The sequence below is a fragment of the Elephantulus edwardii genome, unplaced genomic scaffold (genome assembly GCF_000299155.1).
Source record: "Elephantulus edwardii isolate Elephantulus edwardi_28Jun2011 unplaced genomic scaffold, EleEdw1.0 scaffold00002, whole genome shotgun sequence".
Classification (NCBI taxonomy): Eukaryota; Metazoa; Chordata; class Mammalia; order Macroscelidea; family Macroscelididae; genus Elephantulus; species Elephantulus edwardii.
Window position 1 is genome coordinate 36754035 of NW_006399752.1, and position 23899 is coordinate 36777933.

General features: G+C 40.7%; 1 protein-coding gene across 1 annotated transcript in view; it reads left to right on the forward strand.

Annotated features, from left to right (window-relative positions):
- Positions 1-23899, forward strand: part of RCOR1 (REST corepressor 1) — a 124356-nt gene that overhangs the window by 96223 nt on the left and 4234 nt on the right. Inside the window, exons 4-7 of the mRNA XM_006879183.1 lie at positions 1208-1369; positions 1793-1911; positions 10606-10684; positions 19247-19441. Coding sequence (XP_006879245.1) covers positions 1208-1369; positions 1793-1911; positions 10606-10684; positions 19247-19441 — 555 coding nt within the window. The remainder of the gene's footprint in view (positions 1-1207; positions 1370-1792; positions 1912-10605; positions 10685-19246; positions 19442-23899) is intronic.

Consider the following 23899-nt stretch of genomic DNA (forward strand, 5'->3'; position numbering starts at 1 on the left):
GCCTGTATCAGATGCACCTTAGTCTCCAGAGAGACACCATTGCTCTTCAGTACTTTGGAGAGGTCCCTAACAGCAGACTTTCCTATGGCAGTGCGCCTTTTAATTTCCTGGCTGCTGGTTCTTAATGAATTTAGTGCTCAGAAATATGGTAATTTTCACTTTAGACTCCTAATAAGAGACATTTTCTCACAAAAGATACTATCTTTTTCTAATTTTGTTCCTTACCTAATTTTTGTTTTGGTTTTTTTTTCTCTCTCCCTCCCTTCTGAAATACTAGATTTCTACTTAAGGTGGGGGGTTTTATTTTCTTTATTTGGTTTTAATGGGTTCTGTGGTTTTGGTTTGTTTTTTTCAAAAGCAAGACATCAGTTTAGAACTTTTCAAAATTGCTTCTCCTTTCATAGACAGAGATGTTAATGTGATTCACGTGAAGAGCACGGACTCTAGAATCTCACTACTTGGATTTGGACCCTGTGTCTCTCGCGTAGCAGCAAGTTACTTCTGTTTCAGGGCCTCTGTGTTCTATTCTGGTTAGCAGTGAAGTACATATACACTGGAAATTATGCCACCAGAACTCCTCTTCAGTGCTCTCATTTGAACAGTAGGAAAAAATGGACTTTAAAAGTCTGCATAACCACATCTACTATTTAGCATCTTCTAGTAGTAATGTGAGGCTGATTCAGACCATGGTCTTTTCAACCACTTGCTGTGCATCTGAGATCTGAACAATGAATAAAGGTGACGAAGAAAATTCAATGCCTTTGAGTTGTGGTGCTGGAGGATAGATAGTACTGGCTATGCCATGGACTTCCAAAAGAACCAACAGATGTATCTTGGAGAAAGCGAAGCTCGAGTGCCCCTTAGAAGCAAGGATGGTGAAGCTTAGTCCTTGGAGAAGGCGAAGGACATCATGCTTGGAAAGGTGGGGGGACAGCGAAGGACAGGAAGACCTTCACCCAGGTGGAGTGACACAGTGACTGCAGCAGTGGGCTCAGGTGTGTGAAGATTTTGAGCTTGACACAGGATAGGACAGGGTTCAGATCCATTGTTTACAGGGTCACTGGGAGTTGTACTCAGCGACACCTAATAAGAATCATTTCTTTATCTGGATTTAAATGAAATCTATGCTCTTCTTTTGCTACCTTCACTTCGTTTTATTTCATGCAAATCTTTGTTGGCCCCCTTTTCACTCTCGCTCTTTTTCCAGGCCCTTGGGATGCTGTTTTGGCATAAACATAATATTGAAAAATCATTGGCTGATTTGCCCAACTTTACCCCCTTCCCAGATGAGTGGACGGTGGAAGATAAAGTCTTGTTTGAACAAGCTTTTAGTTTTCATGGGAAAACTTTTCATAGAATCCAACAAATGGTAAGTACCTTGCACCATTATTCCCCTTTCCTGAGTCCAGCCTCTTCCCCTCCAGCCCACCTTTAAGATGGGGACAGCATCCTCAGCCATGAGCCTTCCCATTTAATAAAGAAAAAGCAGCTCATTTTAGAAAGAAAGCTGTCTGGTGGACTCCTCCCAGCAAAGCTTTTGTTTGACATTTGCATAAAGTGCTAAAATGGTTTTCATGTTTTTAATAAGACAGATTACAAACTTCTGTAATTTAAAAACTGTATTCATGATGATTATTATGCTAGATTTTTCCTTATTTGAAAAAATGGCTGTGACTTCTTTCTGAAGATGTGAGGGACCTTTAGTAAATGTATCTACACATACTTGATTTTAAAGACTAGTCATAAATCTAACTTGCTTATTGTTTTGTTTTGTTTTTTAAAAATAATTTAGCTTCCTGACAAATCTATTGCAAGTCTAGTGAAATTTTACTACTCCTGGAAGAAGACAAGGACTAAAACCAGTGTGATGGATCGCCACGCTCGGAAACAAAAACGGGAGCGAGAGGAAAGGTTGGTGTAAGGCTGCGGGTGTTGGCTCTTCAAATCGTTGTTGTTGTTGTTGTTAGGCACTGTAGAGTCATGTGTGACTAATAGTGACTCAGTGAACAACAGGTCTGAACCCTGTTCCATCCTGTACCATCCTCACACTTTCTGACAGGCTAGAGCCCATTGCACAATCACCATGTCAGTCCACCTGGTTGAGGTTCTTCCTCTCCTTCACTGGCCCTCTGCTTTTCCAAACATCAGGTCCCTTTCCTGGGATTAGTCTCTCCTAGCAACATGCATGAGGCATATAAAACAAAGCTTTTACTCCAAGGAGCACTCTAGCTGTATTTTTTCCAAGGCTTCCCATGTATTCTTTTGGCAGTCCATGGGATATTCTGTACTCTTCTCCAATACCACAGCTCAAAGGCATCAATTCTTCTCTCATCCTTATTCATTGTCCCTCTCTCAGATGCGTAGCAAGTAATTGGAAGGACTGCGGCCTAAATCAGAGGCACCTTAGTCCTCAAACTGACATGACTGCTCCTCAATAATTTGGAGAGGTCCCTAATCACACACTTGCCCAGTGCAATATGTCTCCTGATTTCCTTACTCCTGGTACCAAGTTTATTGATTGTGGATCCAAGAAGATGAGCTTATTGATTGTTTCAGTCATTTCTCCTTCTGTCATGATGTTGCTTATCAGTTTAGTGGTTGTTATTGTTGTTGAATGCTGTTGAGTCGCTTGTGACTCGTAACGACCCTGTAAACAGTAGCCTGAAACCACTTCTTCCTGTGCCAGCTTTACTGTCTCTAATACACCTACCTCCATTACCCCAGTCATTAAACCAATCCATCTCATCAATGATCTTCCTCTCTTTCTCTGTCCCTCCACCCTTCCAAGCATGACACCTCTCTCCAAGGACTGGTTCCTCCTTGCAGCATGTCCAAAGTATGTCAGACAAGGCCTCAGAATCCTTGCCTTCAAGGAGCAGCTTGGTTCCACCCTTTCTAGGATGAGCCTATTTCTTCTCCTAGCAGTCCATTGTGTATTCAACACTCCTCAAGCACCGCAGCTCAAAGACATCAATTCTCTTTCTATCGTCCCTAGTCATTGTCCAGCTCATTGTCCCAGTCATTGACACATAACAAGCAATTGCAAAGACTATGGCCTGGATCGGTGCACCTTAGTCTCTAAACTAATGTCAATACTCTTCAGTACTCTGGATAGGTCCCTGACAGCCAACTTTCCCAGTGCCGTTCGTCTCTTGATTTCTTGGCTGCTGCTACCAAGAGTGTTGATTGTGGAGCAAACTGTTAGCAATCTCAGTCTCTTTACCATCTATCATGATGCCGTCACTTGGCCCAGTGGTAAGAATCGTAGTTTTCTTGATGTTGAGCTTCAATCCATATTTAAGGCTACAGCCCTTGACTTTCTGCAGCAAGCACTTCATTTTAGAGGTAAGAATTTTCATTTTCTAGACATTGAGATGCAATCCATATTGAAGGCTGTGTTCTTTGATCTTCTTCAAAAAGTGCTTCAAGTCCTCATTTTGAGCAAGTAATCGGTTGCATCATCTACATAACACAGATTATTGACGAGTGTTCCTCCGATATTGATGCTGCATTGTCCTTAACACAGCTTCTCAAATAATTTGCCCAGAATACATACTGAATAAGCATGGAAAGAGCATACAACAACTCTGATGCACTGCCTTCTTAATTGTAAACCATGTAATGTTCCCTTTCTCTGTTTGTACAACAACCTCTTGTTCTATGTATAGGTTTTGTATGAGCACAATTAAGTGCTTTGAGATTCCCATTCTTGAGGATATTATTCACAAAGAGATCAAAGGGTCATTTCAAAGACAGAGGAGCAAGAAAAAAACCTGAATGGATGTCAGAAGAGACTAAAAATTACATTAGATGCCAAAACAAAGGGCAAACGTGCTGGAGAGAGAGAGAGAGAAGTATTATAATGGAATGTGCAGACAGCTGAAATTGGAGAATAAAAAGGGAAGAACTTGTCCTGCATTTCTTCAGCTGAAAGAACTGAAAAACAAATTTAAGCCTCAATCACAATATTGAAAGGTACTATGGGCAATATGTTGAATGACCCAGGGGAGCATCAAAGGAAGATGGAAGGGAATACACCAGGTAACTGTACCAAAAAGAACTGACTGACACAGAAACATTTCAGGAAGTATTACAGGAGCAGGAACAAGTGGTGATGAAGGAGGAAGCTGAAGCTGCATTGAAGGAATGGGGGAAAAATAAGGCCCCAGGAATTGAGAGGATACAGATTGACTTGTTTCACTTAACAGATGCAGCCCTGAATGTCCTCGCCACTCTATGCCAGGAAATTTGGAGTATAGCTGTCTGGCTGATAGATTGGAAGAGGTCCATATTTGTTTTCCATTCCCAAGAAAGGTGATCCAACCAAATGTAGAAACTTTCAAACAATATCATTAATAGCACGTGCAAGCAAAATACTGCTGAAGATCATTCAAAAACGGCTAGAACAGTAGAGAAGTACGCAAAGTTCAAACAGGATTTAGAAGAGGCTATGCCAGCAGGAATTCCACATTGATGAGACATCAGAATTCCTAGGAATAGTGAATTAGTAAGCTGTTTCCCATGAATTTTCTGGTGGAACTGACATTTACAGAAATACATTCAAGACAGGAATTAGAGCTCTGTGTTCATGATCTGTGTTGAATTCTTCAGATGCTTTTTCTTACAACACTACCGGCATTCAAGAAAGTATGTCTTTTGGGGTTGGGGGTTCTTAATCAGAGTCACACAATTTGTTGGGTGGAGGGAGGGGTGGGTAAAGGAAATGGGAAAGATCTGGTGTGAGTAACAATGTGTGTGAACTTTGTAAGTAAACCAGTGTAAAATGAAAATTTTATTTTAAAAAATTTTAAAAATGAAAGTATGTCTTTTTAAAATAAAAAGACAAAACCAAACCCACTGCTTGCAGCTCATTGCTAACTCATGATGGCCCTCCATCGAGTTTTCTAGGGTGTAGATCTTGGCCAGGGCAGAGTCCCTGCCTCCCCCTTCTCCCTCTCAGAGGCCGGGCAGTTGAACCACCTACGTTTTGGCTAGCAGCCCCACTGTATTTGGGGTTTTATTTGTTGTTCTTTTTCATACACCAAATGTAAAACAAATTTCAACTTGGAAAATTATAGATATTATTTTTATTTTCCTAACAAGAGTTGGACAATGACTAGGGAGGCTAGAAGGAGAATTAACGCCTTTGAGCTGTGATGCTGGAGAAGAGTATTGAATGTACCATGGACTGCCAAGAAAACAAACAGATTCATCCTAGAGAGGGTTAAACCAGGCTACTCCTTGGAGGCAAGGATTCTGGGGCTTCGTCTGACATACTTTGGACATGTTGTAAGGAGAGACAGGTCCCTGGAGAGGGACATCATGCTGGGTAGAGTGGAGGGACAGCGCAGGAGGTGAAGACCCTCTATGAGGTGGATTGATTCAGTGACTGGGGTACTCGGGATGGGTGTGTCAGAGACAGTGCGATTGGCACAGGACAGAGCAGAGTTTAGGGATGTTGTACATAGGGTCGCTATGAGTCGCAAAGGACTCGACGGCACATAACAACAACAACAACTTGAAATTATTTGGTATGTTTATATGATACTTATTCAGCATGTTTTATGTTACGTAGCAAGCAACCAAAAATCCCAGTAAGAATTTGAATTTGTGTGTGTGATAGAGAGTTCTTTAATAAGAACTCTATAAAGAACTTCTGTAATTCTTTAATAAGTATGTTTTATCATCTTTGCGGAGGGCTGAGGGAGTTGTATGGCATGGAGTAGTGAGGACGGTGTGTATAGTACAGTGGAATACGTGTAATACTGAAGGTTCTACTTAAATGTTCACAGGCAGGTTAACATAACACTAGCCTTATGCCCTGGTCTCCGTTTTCTCAACTCTGCTTGAAATCTACAAGGGAGTACACAAACACATGGCTTTTGTGTTAGAGTGGTGGGAAAGTAGGGCTTTAAAAAATGATATTTTCTACATTTTTCTACAATAGATGTTTTTCTAAATTACTAATATAAGTAAAATGAAAGCGAATGAACTCAGAGACAATCTCAAGGACCCTTTTCAGGACATTTTTTTATTATTTCAAATGAAAGATAATAACATATAAGGACATATGAGAGAATTCAAATCTCTGGACCCAAGATTAAAATGAGAATGGTCCTGAGACGTCTCTAGAGTACTTTCTGACATTAAAATTCTACATTACTTGTTTTTTTTTTGGTCTGAAGCTTGCCTCCTATGGGGTATATTTATGAATCTGTACTCTTCAAGCTTAAGTTGAAGAAAATTAAAACAAGTCCACAAGAACCAAAATACAACCTTGAACTTTAAACCACCTCAAGAATAGATTTTAGGGGCGGGTGGGGAATAGAATGCATTGAACACTAATGACCAAGGAACAGATGAGTTGTGGGATGAAATCAAAGATATCATCCATGAAGAAAGCAAAAGGTCATTTATTACAAAGATAGAGAAGAGGAAAAAAGACAGCAAAATGGATGTCTGAAGGGACCCTGAAAATTGCACTAGAACGTAGAGAGACCAATAAAAAAGGAAGAAAGACTGAGAGATTAAAGAGATTTCAAATGGTAGCTTGAGAAGATAAAGCAAAATATTATCAATTATGCAAAGAACCGGAGTTAGAAAACCAAAAGGATGAACATGTTCAGGCTTTCTCAGTCTGAAAGAACTGAGGAACAAAAGCAAGTCTTGAGTTGTAATAACAGATGATTCTATGGGCAAAATCTTGAATGATCTAGAAAGTATCACAAGAAGATCTGAGCAATATACACAGCCACGACACCAGAAAGAATTGTTTGCCACCAAACAGTTTCCGAAAGTAGTTTGTGATTAAGAACCAGTGGTTAAAAAAGAAGTTCACGCTGTCCTGAAATTACTGAGAAACAGTACGTTTCCAGGAATTGATGGAATACCAGGTGAGGTGGTGATAGCCAATTCCAGGAAAACCTGGCCAGCTGACTTGAAGAGATCCATATTTGTTCCAGTCCAGAAACAGGTGATCCAACACAGTGAGATATTACCAAAGATAATTAACATCACATGCACATAAAATCTTGCTAAAAATTATTCAAAAACAGCTGGAACAGTACATGGACAGGGTACCACAAGTTCAACCTAGACTCACAGGAGGCCATGGAATAAGAAATATTATTGCTGATGTCATATGGACCTTGGCTCAAAGCAGAGAAGAGCAGAAAGATTTTTTTTTATATATATACAAAGGCAATTGACTGTGTGGATTATAACAAATTATGGCTAACATCGAGAAGAATGGGAATCCCAGAACACGTAATTGTGCTGATGGGAAACCTAGACCTAGACCAAGAAGCTGTTATCCAAACAAAAGATGGAACACGGCATAGTTTAAAATAGGAAAAGTGTGCTGCAGAGTAAGGGGTTCTGGTTTTGCATTGCTAACCCAAAGATACAGGTTTTGAATCCACCAGCTGCACTCTGGGTGAAAGATGGTCAATCTCTTCCAGTGCATTTTACAATCTCTGAAAACCCCAGTGAAGGGTCATTTCTAACTCAATGTTACTGAACAACAACGTACGTCAAGGTTGTATCTTTTCTCCATGTCTGTTCAATCTCTAATCTGACCTGGACTTAATGAAGAAGAATATAGCATCAACAACCTGAATCATGGAGATGAGACAACTTTATTTGCAGAAGTGATGAAGGTGTGACATAATTACTGTAGAAGATAAAAGACTTCAACATCAAGAAAACAAAAATCCTCACCAGTGGGCCAATAGGCAATATCATGATAGATGGAGAAAAGACAGAAGTTGTCGAGGATTTACTTGATCCCACTATCAACACTCATGATAGCAGTAGTCAGGAAATCAGAAGACATGTCACTTTGGGAAAATCTGTCGGGGGTCTCTCCAAAATGCTAAAGATCAGAGACTTAAGTTGAAAGTAGATCTGGTCTTTTCAGTTGCTTTCTGTATCTCTGAAAGTTGGACAGTGAATAAAGATGGCAGAAGAATTGATGCCCATGAATGGTGGTGGTGTAAGGTGCTGTCGAGTTATGTACGACTCACAGTGACCCTACAAACAAAAGATATGAACCCTGTTCTATCCTGTGCCATCCTCACACTTCCTGTCACACAAGAGCCCATTGTGGCAGTCAACATGTCAGTCCACTTGGTTGAGGGTCTTCCTCTCCTTTGCCGACGCTCCCCCCTTTCTGACATCATATCCCTCTCCAAGGAGTACTCCTAGCACCTTGCCCAAAGTTTGTGAGAAGAAGTCTCCTCATTCTTGTCTCCAAAGATCACTTCAGCTGTACCCTCTCCAGGACATACTTGTTTGTTCTTTTTGCTATCAGTGGAATGTTCAGTGCTCTTCTCAAACACCACAGTTCAAGGTATCAGTTCTTCTGTCATTCTTATTCATTGCCCAGCTCTCAGATGCGTAGCAAGTGATCAGAAAGACTGTGGCTTGAATCAGGTATACCTTTGTCCTCAAACTGACATCATCACTCCACAGTAATTTGTAGAGGTCCCTAACTGCAGATTTTCCCAGTGCGATGTGTCGTCTTATTTCCTGACTGCTAGTACAAGGGAGGTTAATCGAGGATCCAAGTAAGATGAAGTTGACAATTTTTAGTCTCCTCCATCCATCATGATGTTGCTTATCATCCAGTGGTAATAATCTTTGCTTTCTTGACATTGAGATTCAATTCATACCGAAGACTCTATTCCTTGATTTTCTACAAGTGGTTGAAACCCTCCTCACTTTCAGTGAGCAAAATAGTGTCATCTGCATCACGTAGTTTATTGATGAGTCTCCCTCCAGTCCTGATGCCACATTCCTCCTCATAAGAGTCCACTTTCTCGCATAAATTACTCAGCATACAGATTGAATAGGTATGGAGAGAGAATACAACCCTAACACACTCCCTTCTTAATTCTAAACCGTGCGGTGTTCCCCTGCTGTGCTCACACAGCAGCCTCCTGGTCCAGGTATAAGTTTCTCAGGAGCACGATTGTTGGAGAGAGTGGTGACTGCCAAGAGAGCAAACAAGTCTGTCTGAGAGGAAGTTCAGCCATTCTCTCTACAGGCAAAGAGGATAAAATGTGGTCACACATACTTTGGATGTGTTGACAAGATGATCCAGTCATTGGGAAAAAATACATCATATTGGGGTATGTTGACGGGTCAAAGAAAAATAGAAAGCCCCTCAGTAAGATGGATTGACACAAATGAAAGGAAACTCTGTGTATGAATGATTGTATGCAAACCAGTTCTTAAAGAAAGATAGATTGGTACAATGAGTGGAAGAGCTACTCTGCATAACCAAGGGAAGAGGAGGTCACTGTGGCATTTGTTTTAATGCTGCAGCAAATTTGGATTCCTTTTTTATTCTATTTTATATTATTATTTGGGCCTATTACTAAATAGAGGTACAATTTACCAGGTTACTCCAAGTTTGTTGTTGTTGCTGATTGCCATTGAGTTGAGCACGACTCATAGCGACCCTATGAACAAAAGACCTGAAGCTTTTCTACTAATTATCATTGTGTAAATATTGAATATTTAAATGAGGGAATAGATTGGGATTTGTTAGCACTGACTATGAAGTCATGAGTGAAGGCTGGCACACCTCTTTTCTTGCTACTCCAGCTGCTTGTCTTTGCATTATGACCGGTAGGAGTGAGCGCTGCCCCTTGGACCTCCTCCATCGTCAAAATGCAGACAGAAAGGGCCCCAGGCGGTTGTTGTCCATGAAAGTGATGGCTGGAGACAAAGTTGTCTCTACTTCTGACTCTTGGTCTGCATGGATATTCTATAAAATGGAACATCCTAGCACCTTGACAGAGGAACGGGATAGTGTGTAAAGTCAAACCCAGCACCTAGACTAAATTTTGATGATAAAGTGTGTGTATGTGTGTGTGAGAGAGAATGTGTGCATTCAATGACCACTTCTACTTTCATTTTATTTGAGACTTGTTTTGAGTAATTGGATGCCTATTTTAATGTTTTTAAAACCATTTTAGGCAAAAAGGACTATTGATTGTTATTACTTAATCTGAGTCGGAGGGAAAAAGAAACCATTTTAACCCAGCAGTCTGAATACATACAGGTTTCCTGATTAATCTGAAGTGTTCTGTAAAACCTCTCTAAGCCTAAATTGTGTAAAATGAAGAAGTAGCTGCCATTCATAGGCAGAAAGTTTTTATGTGTTCCTCAATCCCAAAATAGCCTACTAAATCTTAACAAGTAGCACATAAAACCTAAAGGACCTCAACATAGGATGTTCACAGAGAGTTCGGAGCTCTGGCAGCTTTGACCCTGAATGTAATTCCTGGAGAAGGAGTTTGGCACACGGCTGCTCAGAGCCCATGCTCCTTGTCCACGACTCGCTGCAGAACAAACGCTCAGTGCTGGCTTCACTTTTCACCATCTTTCATAAAATTTCTTTCCAACTACAGAAGCAGGTAGCATTGTAGGTCTTTTATAAAAGTGAAAGGGCGTAAAGAAAGCTTTTCTTGAAAGATAGGTTATACCTCTTTGGTTTTTATATTACATCTGCTTTTTAAATTGATCTAATGCTGCTGTTTTTATATTAAATATTAGTAATAAAAAATGATCTTTCAGTAACTTGTTCTTGTCTTCCAGTGAGGATGAACTGGAAGAAACAAATGGAAATAATCCCCTTGACATTGAGGTTGATCAAAACAAGGAGAGCAAAAAGGAGGTATTTTTTTTTCTGTATTTTTTAGATGAATAAATGTTTCTGTTAGCACCATAAATAAAGCAGTCCTCTTAGTCGTTGTACTTCGTATATTAAGTTCTGTGTACAGGAATTGTGGTGAATCTTTTTAAATAATACTGGCCAGCTTTCCTTAGGACCCCTTGGGTGGTGGAAGTGATTAGCACACTACGTAGCAGGTGTCATTCCAGCCCACCCAATGGTGCCTCAGAGGTCTGAGCATTCTGTTCCCAAAAAAAGACAGTCATTGAAAATCTTGTGAGTCAGAGAGTCAGAGTTCCACTCTGACTGTCCTCGAGTCACCAGGAGTCAGCATTGACTCAGCAACAACTGGACAAACGTTGCTTTATAGAACTTAGAATTCTGTTTGCCAAGAGTGGTTAGTAGTAATGGAAGCCTTCCAGGACAAAACAGCTTGAATGGCAGTAAGTGAAAAGGTTGCCTGGGTGGGCAGCGGTGCGAACTAAGCCGTTAGTTAGCTCAGTAGGTTAGAGTGGTGCCAGCAAGACCACGCTACAGGTAACCTCCACACGAACTAGCCCATCTATGGAGTTCACCTCTCGCGCATGTAGTGGGTGTACCCTGAGGGTCAGGAAATGACTCAAGGCTGGCAGGTTTGGTGCAGGCCTTTCATTCCCCACAAACAACAGGAAGTTCATACGAGAACCAGGACCATCTCCTCAGTGACATCGAGTCGCATCCGACTGGCACCATCCCATAATTAGTTAATACTATATAGATTTTTGTTGTCCTTCACTTTTGCTGTTATTAACAATACTGAAATGATATAATAACCAAATAGCTTTACATTTTTCCATTAGAATTAATTTTGAGAGGTTGGATAGTTGGATCAAATTGTCTATATACATTCTAAATCTTCTTTTGATATGTACCAAATTGGAGACTGGTAACTCTTTCTGAATGACTCTCTTGCTGGTGGTCATTGTTTCTTTTTAGTTGCTGCTCAGTCAGTTCCAGCCTAGAGTGTGACCTTCCTTGTGTACTTCTGTATAATAACATAACTTATTGCCTAGTCTTGTACCCTCTACGTGATTCTTGGTCACTTTCATCCTTGATGTGAGCTCACTGTGGCTGCTCTATCAGTCTGTCTGAATAAGAGCAAACATGATGTCATTTTCTAGCAATTGGTCTTTCTTGATAATGTGTCCACAATGATACCGGCAAGACTTCAGCTCCTTTACTGTGGAGTGATTTTACTGCTCCTTTAAACTATGGTTCCTTGATGACTGTATTGCTGAATATTGCCTACCGATCCAAGCAAAATGAAGTTCCTGACCATCTCAGGATTTCTTTCCATTTACCCTCTTTCTGATGGTCTAGTTGTGAGGGTTTTCCTTTTCTTCAGGTTTAGGCATAAATCTGTGCCCAAGGCTGTTGTCTTCAGCTTTCATCAGCAAATGCTTCACATGATCCTCATTTTTGGCAAGCTAAGTTGTCTTCTGCATCATGCAGGTTGTTGATGAGTCTTCCTACTTTAGTCTTGAGCCTGTATACGTCATGTAGTTTGTTTCTCAGATTATCTACTCAACATATAGATTAAATCAATTGCAAGAGAATACAGCCTCACCACACATCTCTTTCTGTTTTAAACCATACAGTGTCCTCTTGTTTTGTTTCAAAGACTGACCCTTGATCTATGTACAGATTCCACATGAGGACAGTTAGGATTTCTGTAATTTGTTCTGATTCACACAGTTGAATGAATGACTTCAGGTAACTGGTAAAATAAAGGTGAGCATCTTTCTAGTGTTGTCTATTTTGAGCTTAGAGCCTCCTGACACTAGCAGTAACCCTTACCCTGTATTCTCTGCTGATTCAGTTGAGACCTTGATGTAAGGCTGAGTTTTCAGAATTTTTATTATGTATAATAATATTGTTTGGTACTGTATGCATTGCATTTGATCATTTTTCTTTGGAGTGGTAGCAAGTATAGATCTTTTCCAGTTGGCTAACCAGGTAGCTAGCTATCTTCCAGATTTTCTGACATGGACAAGTTTGTTGAATTACTTCGATTTGCATGTTCTGTCAGTTCTTGGAGGCTTGTTTTTGCCAGGGCCTTTACTGAAGCTAGAACATTTTCTCTCCACACCAGTGGTTCTTGATCATATGCTGCCTCCTGAAATGGTTTCGTATTCACCAGTTCTTTTTGGTACAGTGTCTTATAAATTATTTTTTTTTACCATCATTACTTTTTTACCATAGAATCCTTCCTAATGCAACTTTGGTTTTGACTTTTCTTTCAGCTTCTGAAATAACCATTTTGTGAATCCCTTTTTGTTTTCTCACCACACGTCTTACTATATTTCGCTCTACTAATTTACGCCCCTTTCTTGTGCTAATTCTTGCAGTTTGGCCCTTTTGCTGGTCATCATTGCTGATGTCAGGTGATCTTGACTTAAAGTAGAGAATACCAGAAAGACATTTACTTGAGTTTTGTTAATTATACAAAGGCATTTGACTGTGGATAATAGCAAGTTATACCTAATACTGAGAAGCCTGAGAACCCCAGATCACTTCATTCTGCTCATGGGAAAGCCTCTTCATAGAACAAGATGCAGCTTTCTGAACACACAGGGAACACGGCATGGTGTAAAATCAGCAACGGTGTTTGTCGGGGCTGCAGCCTTTCTCCATACCTCTTCAGTCTTGGTGCTGAGCAAATACTTGGAGAAGCTGAACTACATGAGTAAGAATGTGGCATTGAGATTAGAGGAAGATTCATCTACGACCTGCGTTACATAGATGACACAACCTTGCTTGTGTGCAGTGAAGACATGAAGCACTGACTGAAGAAGAAGATCAAAGACTACTGCCTTCAATACGGATTACTTCTCAACATCTAGAAAACAGAAATCTTCCTACTGGATCAACAGACACCGTCATGATAGTTGAAGAAAAGATTGAAGTTGTCAATGTTTTCATTTTACTTCCACAATCAGTACCCATGGTGTCAGCAGTCAAGAAATCAAAACGAGAGTTGGGGAAATGCTGTCGGGAACCTCTTGTAGGTGCTGAAGAGCAAGGCGGTCAGTTTATAGGCTTGGGTGTGCTTGATCCAAGCCAATGCATTTTCAACTGCTTTTGTGCGACCTAATGGTAAGGAGCTGCACTGCCATCCCAGAGGCACATAGTTCGAGTCCACCAGCTGCTGTCCAGGAGAGAGATGGGCAAACTCTGCACAGTTGCCTCTGAAAATCACCTGGAAGGTCATCTCGGAGTCATTTCCAATCTTATTCAACAACCACCACAGCCACAACCTACGTACCTGCAGGTAGGAAAATGAGTAAGGAAGATCTAAGAAGAATAGATATCCTGGAGGTTGACAAGGAATGTTAAATATACCACAGACTGCCAAAATGATGAGCATTGTGGAAATGGAACCAGAGTGCTGCTTGAACATGACAGATACTGTGAGGATAGTGCAGGGTGTGGTTCAGTTATTGTTCATAAGGTTGCTTTGGGTTGTAGTCAACTTGATGGCACCAAACAACGTTTAGCTCTTTTATGTCATTTTCCTGGGTTGTTTTGTTGGAGTTGTGGGTTTTTATGTGCTTGAGAGCATGTTTGAGTCTCTTTTTACATCCAGTTTGGTCTTTACTTTTTCTTTTCCAGTCTTTCTAAATGTTGCCTGAAATCCGTGATGTCTTCCCACAACCTTTCTGTTCTACAGTCACTAATACCCATTGCATTAAATCTATTCTTGAAATTGTGTAAGTTTTGATGGGGTCATACTTGTGTTCTCTTAGACTTAGCTTGATTTTCTTCAGTTTCAACTTAGGTTTACGCATGTCAACCACTTGCTTTATCTCCATTTTATTCTGTGTTGTTGGTATGTGCAGTCAGGTTGTTTGCAACTCATAGCAACCCTATGTACAATAGCTCCAAACCCTGCTGTATCCTTTTACACCCTCATTACCCCAGTCAGGGAACCAATCCATCTCATCAGTGATCTTCCTCTCCTCTACTGTCCCTCCATCCTCTTTGCAATGTCCCTCTTCAAGGACTGGTCACACAGAACTTCAGAATCATTGCCTCCAGGGAGCAGCCAGGTTTCACCCTCTCCAGAATAAACCTATTTATTCTCCTGGCTGTCCATATTCAATAGTCTTCTCCAGCACCACAGGTCAAAGGCATCAATTCTCCTTCTATCATCCCTAGTCATTTTCCAACTTTCTGATGCATAACAAGTAATTGCAAAGACCATGGCCTGTATCAGGCATGTCTTAGTCTCCAGACTGACATCATCGCTTTTTTAGTACTCTGGAAAGGTCCTTGGCAGCAGACTTTCCCAATGCAATTCGTCTTTTGATTTTCTGGCTGCAGGTACCAAGAGTGTTTATTGTGGAACCAAGCAGTCTGAAGCTGTTAACAATCTCAATCTCTTCACATATATCTTGAGGCTGCCAATCAGCCCAGTGGTGAGAATCTTTGTGTTCTTGAGGTTGAGCTTCAATCCATATTGAAGGCTGTAGTCCTTGACCTTCTGCAGCAAATGCCTCGGGCCCTCCTCAGTTTTGGCAAGCAAGATTGTGTCACCTGCATAATGCAGATTCTTGATGATTCTTCCTCCAGTCTTGATGCCACATTTCTTCTCACAGAGCCTGTCCTCCCAAATGATCTGTTGCACATATAGGTTGAAAAACTATGGAGATAGGATGCATCCCTGGCATACACCCTTCCTGATTTTGAACTGTGCAGTGTTTCCTTGCTCTATTCTAATGACTGAGTATTCCATCCATTAAGAGTATATAGATAGTTGCTTAGAAAAAGATTTCTAATAAATCAATTGTTGTTGTTAAGTACCGTCGAGTCATAGGCGACTCATAGTGACCCTATGAACAAAAGACCTGAACGCTTGTATAACTTTCATCCTTTCTCCAGGTTCCTAGGGTTTCCAGAGGCAAGCTATTTTGGAAGTAGATGACACTCCTGCTTTCAAGCTTGTTTTTATCGAGGCGCTCCACCAAACACACTGTCCATCGTGGGTGACCATTATCACATTTGACACATTAGTGTCACAGTGTTTAGCATCACAGCAACCTTGAGTTACCTCTGTACAGCAAGTGGACAGACCAGGGCTATATGACCTAGAAGAATGTTTGAACAAAAACAATTAAAAACTGAATTTTTAATTCTACCGAATTTAAGAACCTAAGCATGGTTCAGACTCCATGAGCACGTTTATTCCAAATTCCTCCATAATCATGCATTCCCATTGGCTCTCACCCCCCAAAGGCGCCCATCTGGGAGCATTCCGCTGCTGCTTCAGTCTCCTCTCATTCTGATGCCACATGTTTCTGCTTAGAGTCTTTTACTTCTTTAATGATTTGTCCGCCATATAGACTGAGTACACGTGAGGGAAGGAGACATATGTAGACAGAAGATGAACATATAACTATCATCATTTCTCCAAGTTTTTAGACTTTGCATAGGCATGTAGTTTAGGAAGTGGATGCCAGTCCTGCTTCCAAACCGGAATCAGTCTGGGACCTTCAACAAAGCTGCCCATGATGGGTAGCCAGGCATGGTGTTTGACACAGCTGTGGCCCACTGGTCTTATATTCTGTCATTCAATCTTCAACCTAATTTCTATAACCAAGGCTGTGTGTTCTGTCTGTTGAATAACTTGATTTTCATTCACCGTAGATTGAATGTTAATAGTCATTATCTAATCTTCCTTGTTGGCTAAAGAGTATTAGCCTATCACTGACCACATAGTTCACATAGATATTCTTTTTAGTGCCTAAATAACAAGATCATTTAAAAGTTAGTTTAAGCAGATTGTTAAGGAAATAAATCATACTTGAAGTTTTTAGTAAGCTTTGTTTTGCTGTATTATTACTTATTAGACTCATTACTAGAACACTTATTTGAAATGAAAGCTTGATTTTATATCCCATTTCTGTCATTTATGTAGCAATTTCTGATTTAAAAAGGAAAAAACTGCTAAATATTATTTGACAACTCGTAAATTATTAAATCAGAATTCTAGTTGATAAAATAATCTATATTAAGCAGCATAGTTTATTTAACAATATAGAGAGTGTCAAGTGTTGCCTCCTGATGTTTTTATATTGTTTATTGCCAGTTGTCTGAGAAATTAGCCACTACTTTCATGGATTCTGTTTTTATCACATTCATTTTATATATAAAACAAAAAACCTGAAATATTTTCAGTAGTATCAATAAGTGTTGGTACACTAAAAAATATTATGAGCAATTACAAAGACATCTCATTCTTAAAATGGTTATGAAAAAGACTTAATTCTTTCCTTACCAAGGTCTTATTAACATTTTATTTCTGAAGGGTTTGCTTTTAGAGAAAATACTTCCAAAAATGTGTTGTTGTTATTGTTGTTAGGTGCCATCAAGTTGAGTATGACTCATAGCAACCCTATGAACAAAAGACCTGAACCCTGTTCTATAACTATCATTGTTTCTCTGTGTTCATAGAGTTTCCAGAGGCATGTGGTTTGGGACGTGGATACCACTCCTGCTTCCAAACCTGAATCAATCTGGAAGCTTCAGCAAACACTGTCCACAGTGGGTAACCATTATGGCGTTTGACAAACCTATGACACAGCATTCAGCATCACAACAACCCCAGCTTACTACACTGCAGCAAATAGACAGAACAGTGCTGTAGCACTTAAAAGAATGTTCATCCCCAAATCACTTACACTACACCCTAGGGCCCTACCACTTTTTTTTTTAATATTCATTTTAATGAACATTTACAGAGATTTTGGATTTTCATTCATTCATTCATTGTTGCATTTTTTCCTTTATCCCCCCTTCCCCCAGCCCTACCACTTTAAATACAAGCACACCCACCAAGTGCTGGTTGACTGTAAACCAAGAGACTTCCAGCCCATAGCTCATTGTTAGCTAAATCTGGGAAGTCCAATCAGCTAACACTCAATTGTGGACCAAAAAAAAAAAAAACCCCAACCAAACTTTCCATACCCAACCCTCAAGTCGCAAGAAACCATCTTTGGGAATCCAGCCACTTCACAGGACCCTCCAAGCTGTGGACTTAGTCCAGCACTAATGCTTTTTAAATACAGTAGCAGTCATTTAAATATGGAATTATATATTTTGGAAGAAAACTATATATATTCTTTAAAAATTGTATATGTTTTACAATGGTGGTATAAAAAAGTTTATTAAAAGTCATAATTTCATATTAAAATTGACATGTCATTTTTTTTAAAATGTGTTTTTTTGGGTGTTGTTTGTTTGTTTGTTTTTTTATTTTATTTTTGTGTGACTGTACCGTCAAATCAGATCTGACTGGTACAGGAGGAGATTGTCCCTCCTTCTCCAGCAGAACATCTGGTAGATATGAACCACGCACCTCTGGGATTGCAATTCAACTTCTTGCTACTAGACCACCAGAGCTCCCTATGTCTTTTTTTTTTCTTTTTGTATAATTTTCGTTTTCTTTTCAGATGAGTTTTCAGCCTTTAAGAAATCAAATCCTTCCATGGCTTTGGTGGTGGTCATGGGATAGCACCTGCAGGTGTAAATCTGCGTGGAGGTGTTCTGTTCTTCCGGGCTTCATGGGAGCAGTTCCACACCCCCTCGCTGTGAATGGCCCACAATAGTGTAGTTTCACGTAGAGCTTTGGAAACCCATACGCGTCAAAGACAGTCGCTTCAGAAATGCCCCAGCGGCAGCTGCCTCTACTGTATTTCTAATTACTAACTTCTTAATTGCCTTGTCTTTGGGCGCACAGTGCGTGCAGTGCCTAGGCTGCACATGACCGTGCGGCCCCTTTTGGCATGACCTTTGTTTCACCTTTTCTTTGTCATCTTGGAAGCAAGGGCCAGAGAGACAAAACTGACATTTCTTAATGGACAGATTTAGAATTACTGTGGGTCTTTTTTAAATATTGAAACATATTTTCTTTCTGTGGCCAAATGTTTGTGTTGTTGGGACTGTTGTTATGTGCCATTGAGTTGGAACTGATTCATAGCTGACATTCCAGTGTGTTTTTCAAGCGGGATAAATCACCCAAGAGGAGATTACCCTTCTTTCTCCCTCAGAGAAGCTGGTGGATTTGAACCGCTTGCCTTTGGTTTGGCAGCGCAACTCCTTAACTATTAGACCACCAGACCAGATCGTTCCCTATTTTTAAAAGCCTTCCAGGGCCACAAGCCTTATCAGAGGGAAATACTGATTTTCCCCACCCCTTCCTATGTTACTACAGGAAGCAGAGAATACTTACACTCTTACGGAAAGATTTCTTACTGTAAGAGGCGTAAAGTGCTAGAATATGCATGTTCTGTGCAAGAGGAAAATGGAATCCACTTTGAAGTGTTTTGTCAAAATTCAGTCACCAGTGTTTTTACCTGTTAACTGTGATAATTTGTGGGTCACAATAATAGTAGTTTTGGTTTGATATGATAATAATAGTATGATTACACTATTTGCAGTCACCGTAAGGAGATAGGCTGATTACTGTTACTTTGGCACTAAGCTTTCTTTTCAGGGTCTCATTAATCAAATATCTGTATCTTGCAGGTACCCCCAGCCGAGACACTTCCTCAGGTCAAAAAAGAAAAACATAGCACACAAGCTAAAAACAGAGCGAAAAGGAAACCTCCAAAAGGCATGTTTCTTTCTCAGGAGGACGTGGAGGCCGTCTCTGCCAACGCCACCGCTGCCACCACGGTGCTGCGACAACTGGACATGGAGCTGGTTTCCATCAAACGACAGGTCGGTGTGGTCAGAGGGTCAGCAAGCGTTCTGAGGGGTGTTCCTTCACATGCACAGGGCCGCTCTTACTCCTCATTCCAGAGGCCACTTTGTTTCTTACAGAATGAACCTTTACATTGAAATGAAGGTATACAAATCCTACGTGGATGTAAAAATCAGAGTGGGTAATGTACCCAGGTTACAACCATCCAGATCAGGAACTGGGATGTTGCCCCCAGGACGCCGCGGGGTGCTGCCTCGTTAGTAAGCGCCCTCCGTCTTCCCTCTTCAGAGCAGTTGTGAATTGATGGTTTATTGTTCAGTTTGCTGCTTTTGACTTCTTTGTTGATCTTGACAGTTCCCTGGGGAAGATTAAATAAAAGGCCAGCTATGATCTCAGTTGAGAAGAATGAGTCTGTGGCTTTTCTTCCTTCAGGTTTTGGAAGGCACACAATCTTAAGACCACAGAATCAGGCCAGCTGCTTCTCAGCTTGCCTGCTGGCCCAGCTGCACCCTCACTGTAAAAGGATCGGTTACTCTTCTTCACGCTCCTTGCTGTGAGGTTGGCACATGCTCAGAACTCACCCTCCAGTAGGCTCTCAGAGGCTGTAAATCACATGGGAGGAGATGCCCATCCTCTTCCCACGGAGCAGCTGGTAGAGTCGGACTGCCTGATTTGGGGTTAGCAGTGCAGCTCCTCACCCACTAGGCCTCCAGACCTGTCTCTCAAATTCCTGCCCGCACTCACAGGATCTGAACGTTGGGGTGATGAGAGCTCTGAGGGCGCTGTATGCTGCCACCCTCTATATCATCCCCATTTCTGCCTCCACTGAGTGAGTGCCTGGTGCTTATTTTGGACTGTAATATATGGAGGAAAGGAGAGGGAGTCCCTTTATCCGTGGAGTGTTCCTAGCTCTGTCGTGAGGCAGGTAAAAGTCTTCGTTGCTCAGAGCAGCATCAGGAGTGGACGTTTTGTCATTTGAAGGTTGGGGAAGGTAGGCAGTGTTTCATTCTCTTACACATGGAGTTGCTCTGTGTCCACATTGACACAGTGACCGCTAACAATGCCATTTCAGAGTCTGCTCTGACGAAGGAAGAGGGCTTAGGGTCCTCTTAGTAAGAGACTGAAGAAGGTGATTTCTTTCCTTAGCCTTTCAGGACCACAGTAGAGTAGTAAGTTCACTGTCAAGTGCTCTTCTAGACATTCTAAGGTCATGTGTGGCATCATTGGGATTTTCTTCCAGATGCCCTGCTTTTGATGACTTATCAGTTGGGAACATGCTTGCCTGAAAATAAGAACAAACCTGACTTAAGAGCCATTTGTAGCAAAAAGTAGCGAATGAAACTATTCTGCACTCTGCTGATAGAGCGGGTAACCACTTCCAGCATTCACGTTTGGGTGTGTTAACTTTGGGAAAATATAAAACTCTGTTCCACAGCTATAGAAGTCACTTTCAAGTGCTTCCTAACAGGTGGTAGCTAGGAGTTGTCATGTTGGAAAGCACAATTTTTTAGTAACCCCACCATCACACAAACTCTTACTGGGCAGTGTTGGGCTGAGAGATAGGCACTAACTTCCTGTGAGTAAATTTTGAGGACAAGTTTAAATTTTTTTCCCCCCTTGATTTTGTCACTTCCATTTCAGAATAAATGAAAACAAATTTCAGTACCTGTTTTTGTTTTACTATAGGGTAAATTTTGTGCACATTTCCTGTATTTATTTTTTCAATTGTCTTTATGCTCTAATTTGATATTTGTTTAAAAAAAAATGAGGTGTGCTGTATAGCCAGTGTATTCTGAGGAAGCCCTTTTTAATGGTAATAATGGTAAAATGAGTCTTTAGGATCCTTACGAGGCAGGGCTGCTGGTTCTGGTTTACTTGACCACAGACCCAACAGCATGAAGAATTAAAATGGGAAAGAATAGGTGAAACTGGAATTGAAGTGTAATCACTTGGGGGCAAAAATCCAACCTTGGGATTCATTGACATTGAAAAACTACAGAAAGCGTTTTAGAAAATAGCTAAGAGAAAGTATAGTATAAAAGAGGTGTTTCTTGGGCGGCGTCCCCTCCCTGTCTCCACTTCTTTCTCACTTTCCCACCTCTAAAAGGCCTGCTTTTATTCCTTTGCCTTGATAAGATTTCTTCTGTTAGGACATTTTATACTTACAGTGTCTGGTTGGGTTTTTTCCCCCCTTTTTTGTTTTGTTTTGTTTTATAATTGTTACTTGTTTGAAGGCTTACATAGCAAATCAGATTTTATTTCATGCCATTGATTCTAGTTCCCAAAAGGCAACATCACCCATCCCGCCTTCTGCCTTTATTCCTCCTGTCGTTTCTGTTCCTCCTTCCTTCCTTCCCTTCTTGGTTTCTGAACTTTGCCCTTGGCTAAATGCCACTTTGATCTTGAGTCATTGTGTGCCATGGAGTTGGAATCAACTCGTAGCTGACACTCCAGTGCGTTTTCATGGGCAGTAAATTACAGGAGATTTCTCATTCTCCTATGGAGCAGCTGTTGGATTCAAACTGCGTACCTTTAGGATTGCAGCACAACTCTGTTGCGCTAGGCCACGAGGAGCTCCTTTTGCTCTTTAGTACTTAATTGTTCTAAGGAGTAGTACCTTCTTAGTGCTATTGTTATAGCATCCGGATCAGCAAGGAGTCTGTACCCTGCCCTGTCCTGTGCCATACTCATCGTCTTTGATACACTTGAGCCCATTGTTAGAGTCAGTCCATCTCATTGAAATTGTTCCCCTTTTTCTGACCCTCCACCTTTCCAAGCATGATGTCTTTTCCCAAGGACTAGCCCTTCCTTACCACTTACCCAAAGTATGTGACATGAAATTTCACCTTCCTTGCCTTCCAAGAGCACCCTGGGTTGCACTTTTTCCAAGATATATTTGTTTATTCTTTTGACTGTCTAGGGGGTATTCTAAACTCTTCTCTAACACCGTAACTCAAGAGCATCAATTTCTTCTGATATCTTCACCCATTGTCCAACTTTCAGATGCATAACAAAAAAATGTTAAAGACTATGGCTTGAATCAGGTGCACCTTAGTCTTTAACCTGCTATCATTACTCCTTAACACCTTGGAGAAGTTTTTGACAGATTTCTCTTAATGTCATATATCGGCCCAGTAGTGAGAATCTCAATCTCAGTGTCTCTCTCTCTCCAGCTCACCCTAGTATACCCCTTGTTACAGATTGTTCTCACACATATAATCCATTATCATATAACCCTTTCAGACACTTCTTCCCCTCATCTATTCTAATGAAATGTTCATTATTTATCTACTCTTACCCCATTCCCTTCCCAACCTTCCCATGTCTTTCCTATTTTATAACAATGATGTTATGCAGTATTTATCCTTTTGTGACTGAGATAATTCACTTAGCATAATGTCTTCCAGGCTTTTCCATGTTGTGTAATGTTTTAAGAGTTCATTGGTTTTTCGATGCTGTGTATTATTCCTTTGTATGGGTGTACCATAGGGTTTTTTTATCCACTTATTTGTTGATGGGCAATTGGATTGCTTCCATCTCTTTGCTGTTGTGAATGATGCAGCAATAAACACGGGTGTGCATACATCACCTAGAGTTGTCATGCCAAGTCCAGAATAAGAGCTGCATACTAAAGGGATGAGGGCGGGGGTGGAGGTGGGGATGAATGTATAACAATGAAAGAATCCCCCCCCCCCAGAAAAAAAGAGAAAAGCGAACTGGTGGGAAAGGAGGGGCAGGGAGGAAAATGTACAACAGTAAATGAATGGAAACCCATATTCTCTATAAACTTACAATTAAAATCTCAACTAAAAAAAGAAAAAACAAACAAAAAAAGTCAGCTTGAGTTGTGGTTCTGGTCTCTTTAGGGTATATACCCGGTAGTGGAATTGCTGGGTCAAATGGTATTTCTGTTTCCAACTTTTTGAGAAAACGCCAGACTAGCTTCCATCATGGTTGTACCATTTTACACTCCCATCAGCAGTGAATAAGAGTTCCAGTTTCTCCACAACCTCAGCAGCATTTGTTGTTTGCTGCCCTTTTGAACTTTGCTGTTGTTGTAGGGTGAGGTGATATCTCATAGTTGTTTTGATTTGCATCTCTCTGATAACTCAGGATTTTAAACAGTTCTTCATGTGTGTGTTTGCCATCTGAATGTTGTTGAGGTTTTTTTAAATTTTAAGATACAGCTCTTTATTTAATATGGTCAAAGTTGTTTTACTGTATGGATTCTGCAGACTTAAAAATTTCAGAAGTAGTTACACTACTAAATTCTGGCCTATTATTTCCTTTCTACTTTACTGTTGTTTATCTTTTTTTCCCCCGTTCTCTGCCTACCTGGCCCATGTACTTGTCAGATTATTGTCTTGCTCCAGGGATATTAGGTTTGCTTCTCTCTTCTAAGAATCCTCTTCTGGTAATGAGGGACTTTTTTATGTGGATGATTGTTTTTTTCCCCGCAGGGTGAAATTTTTATT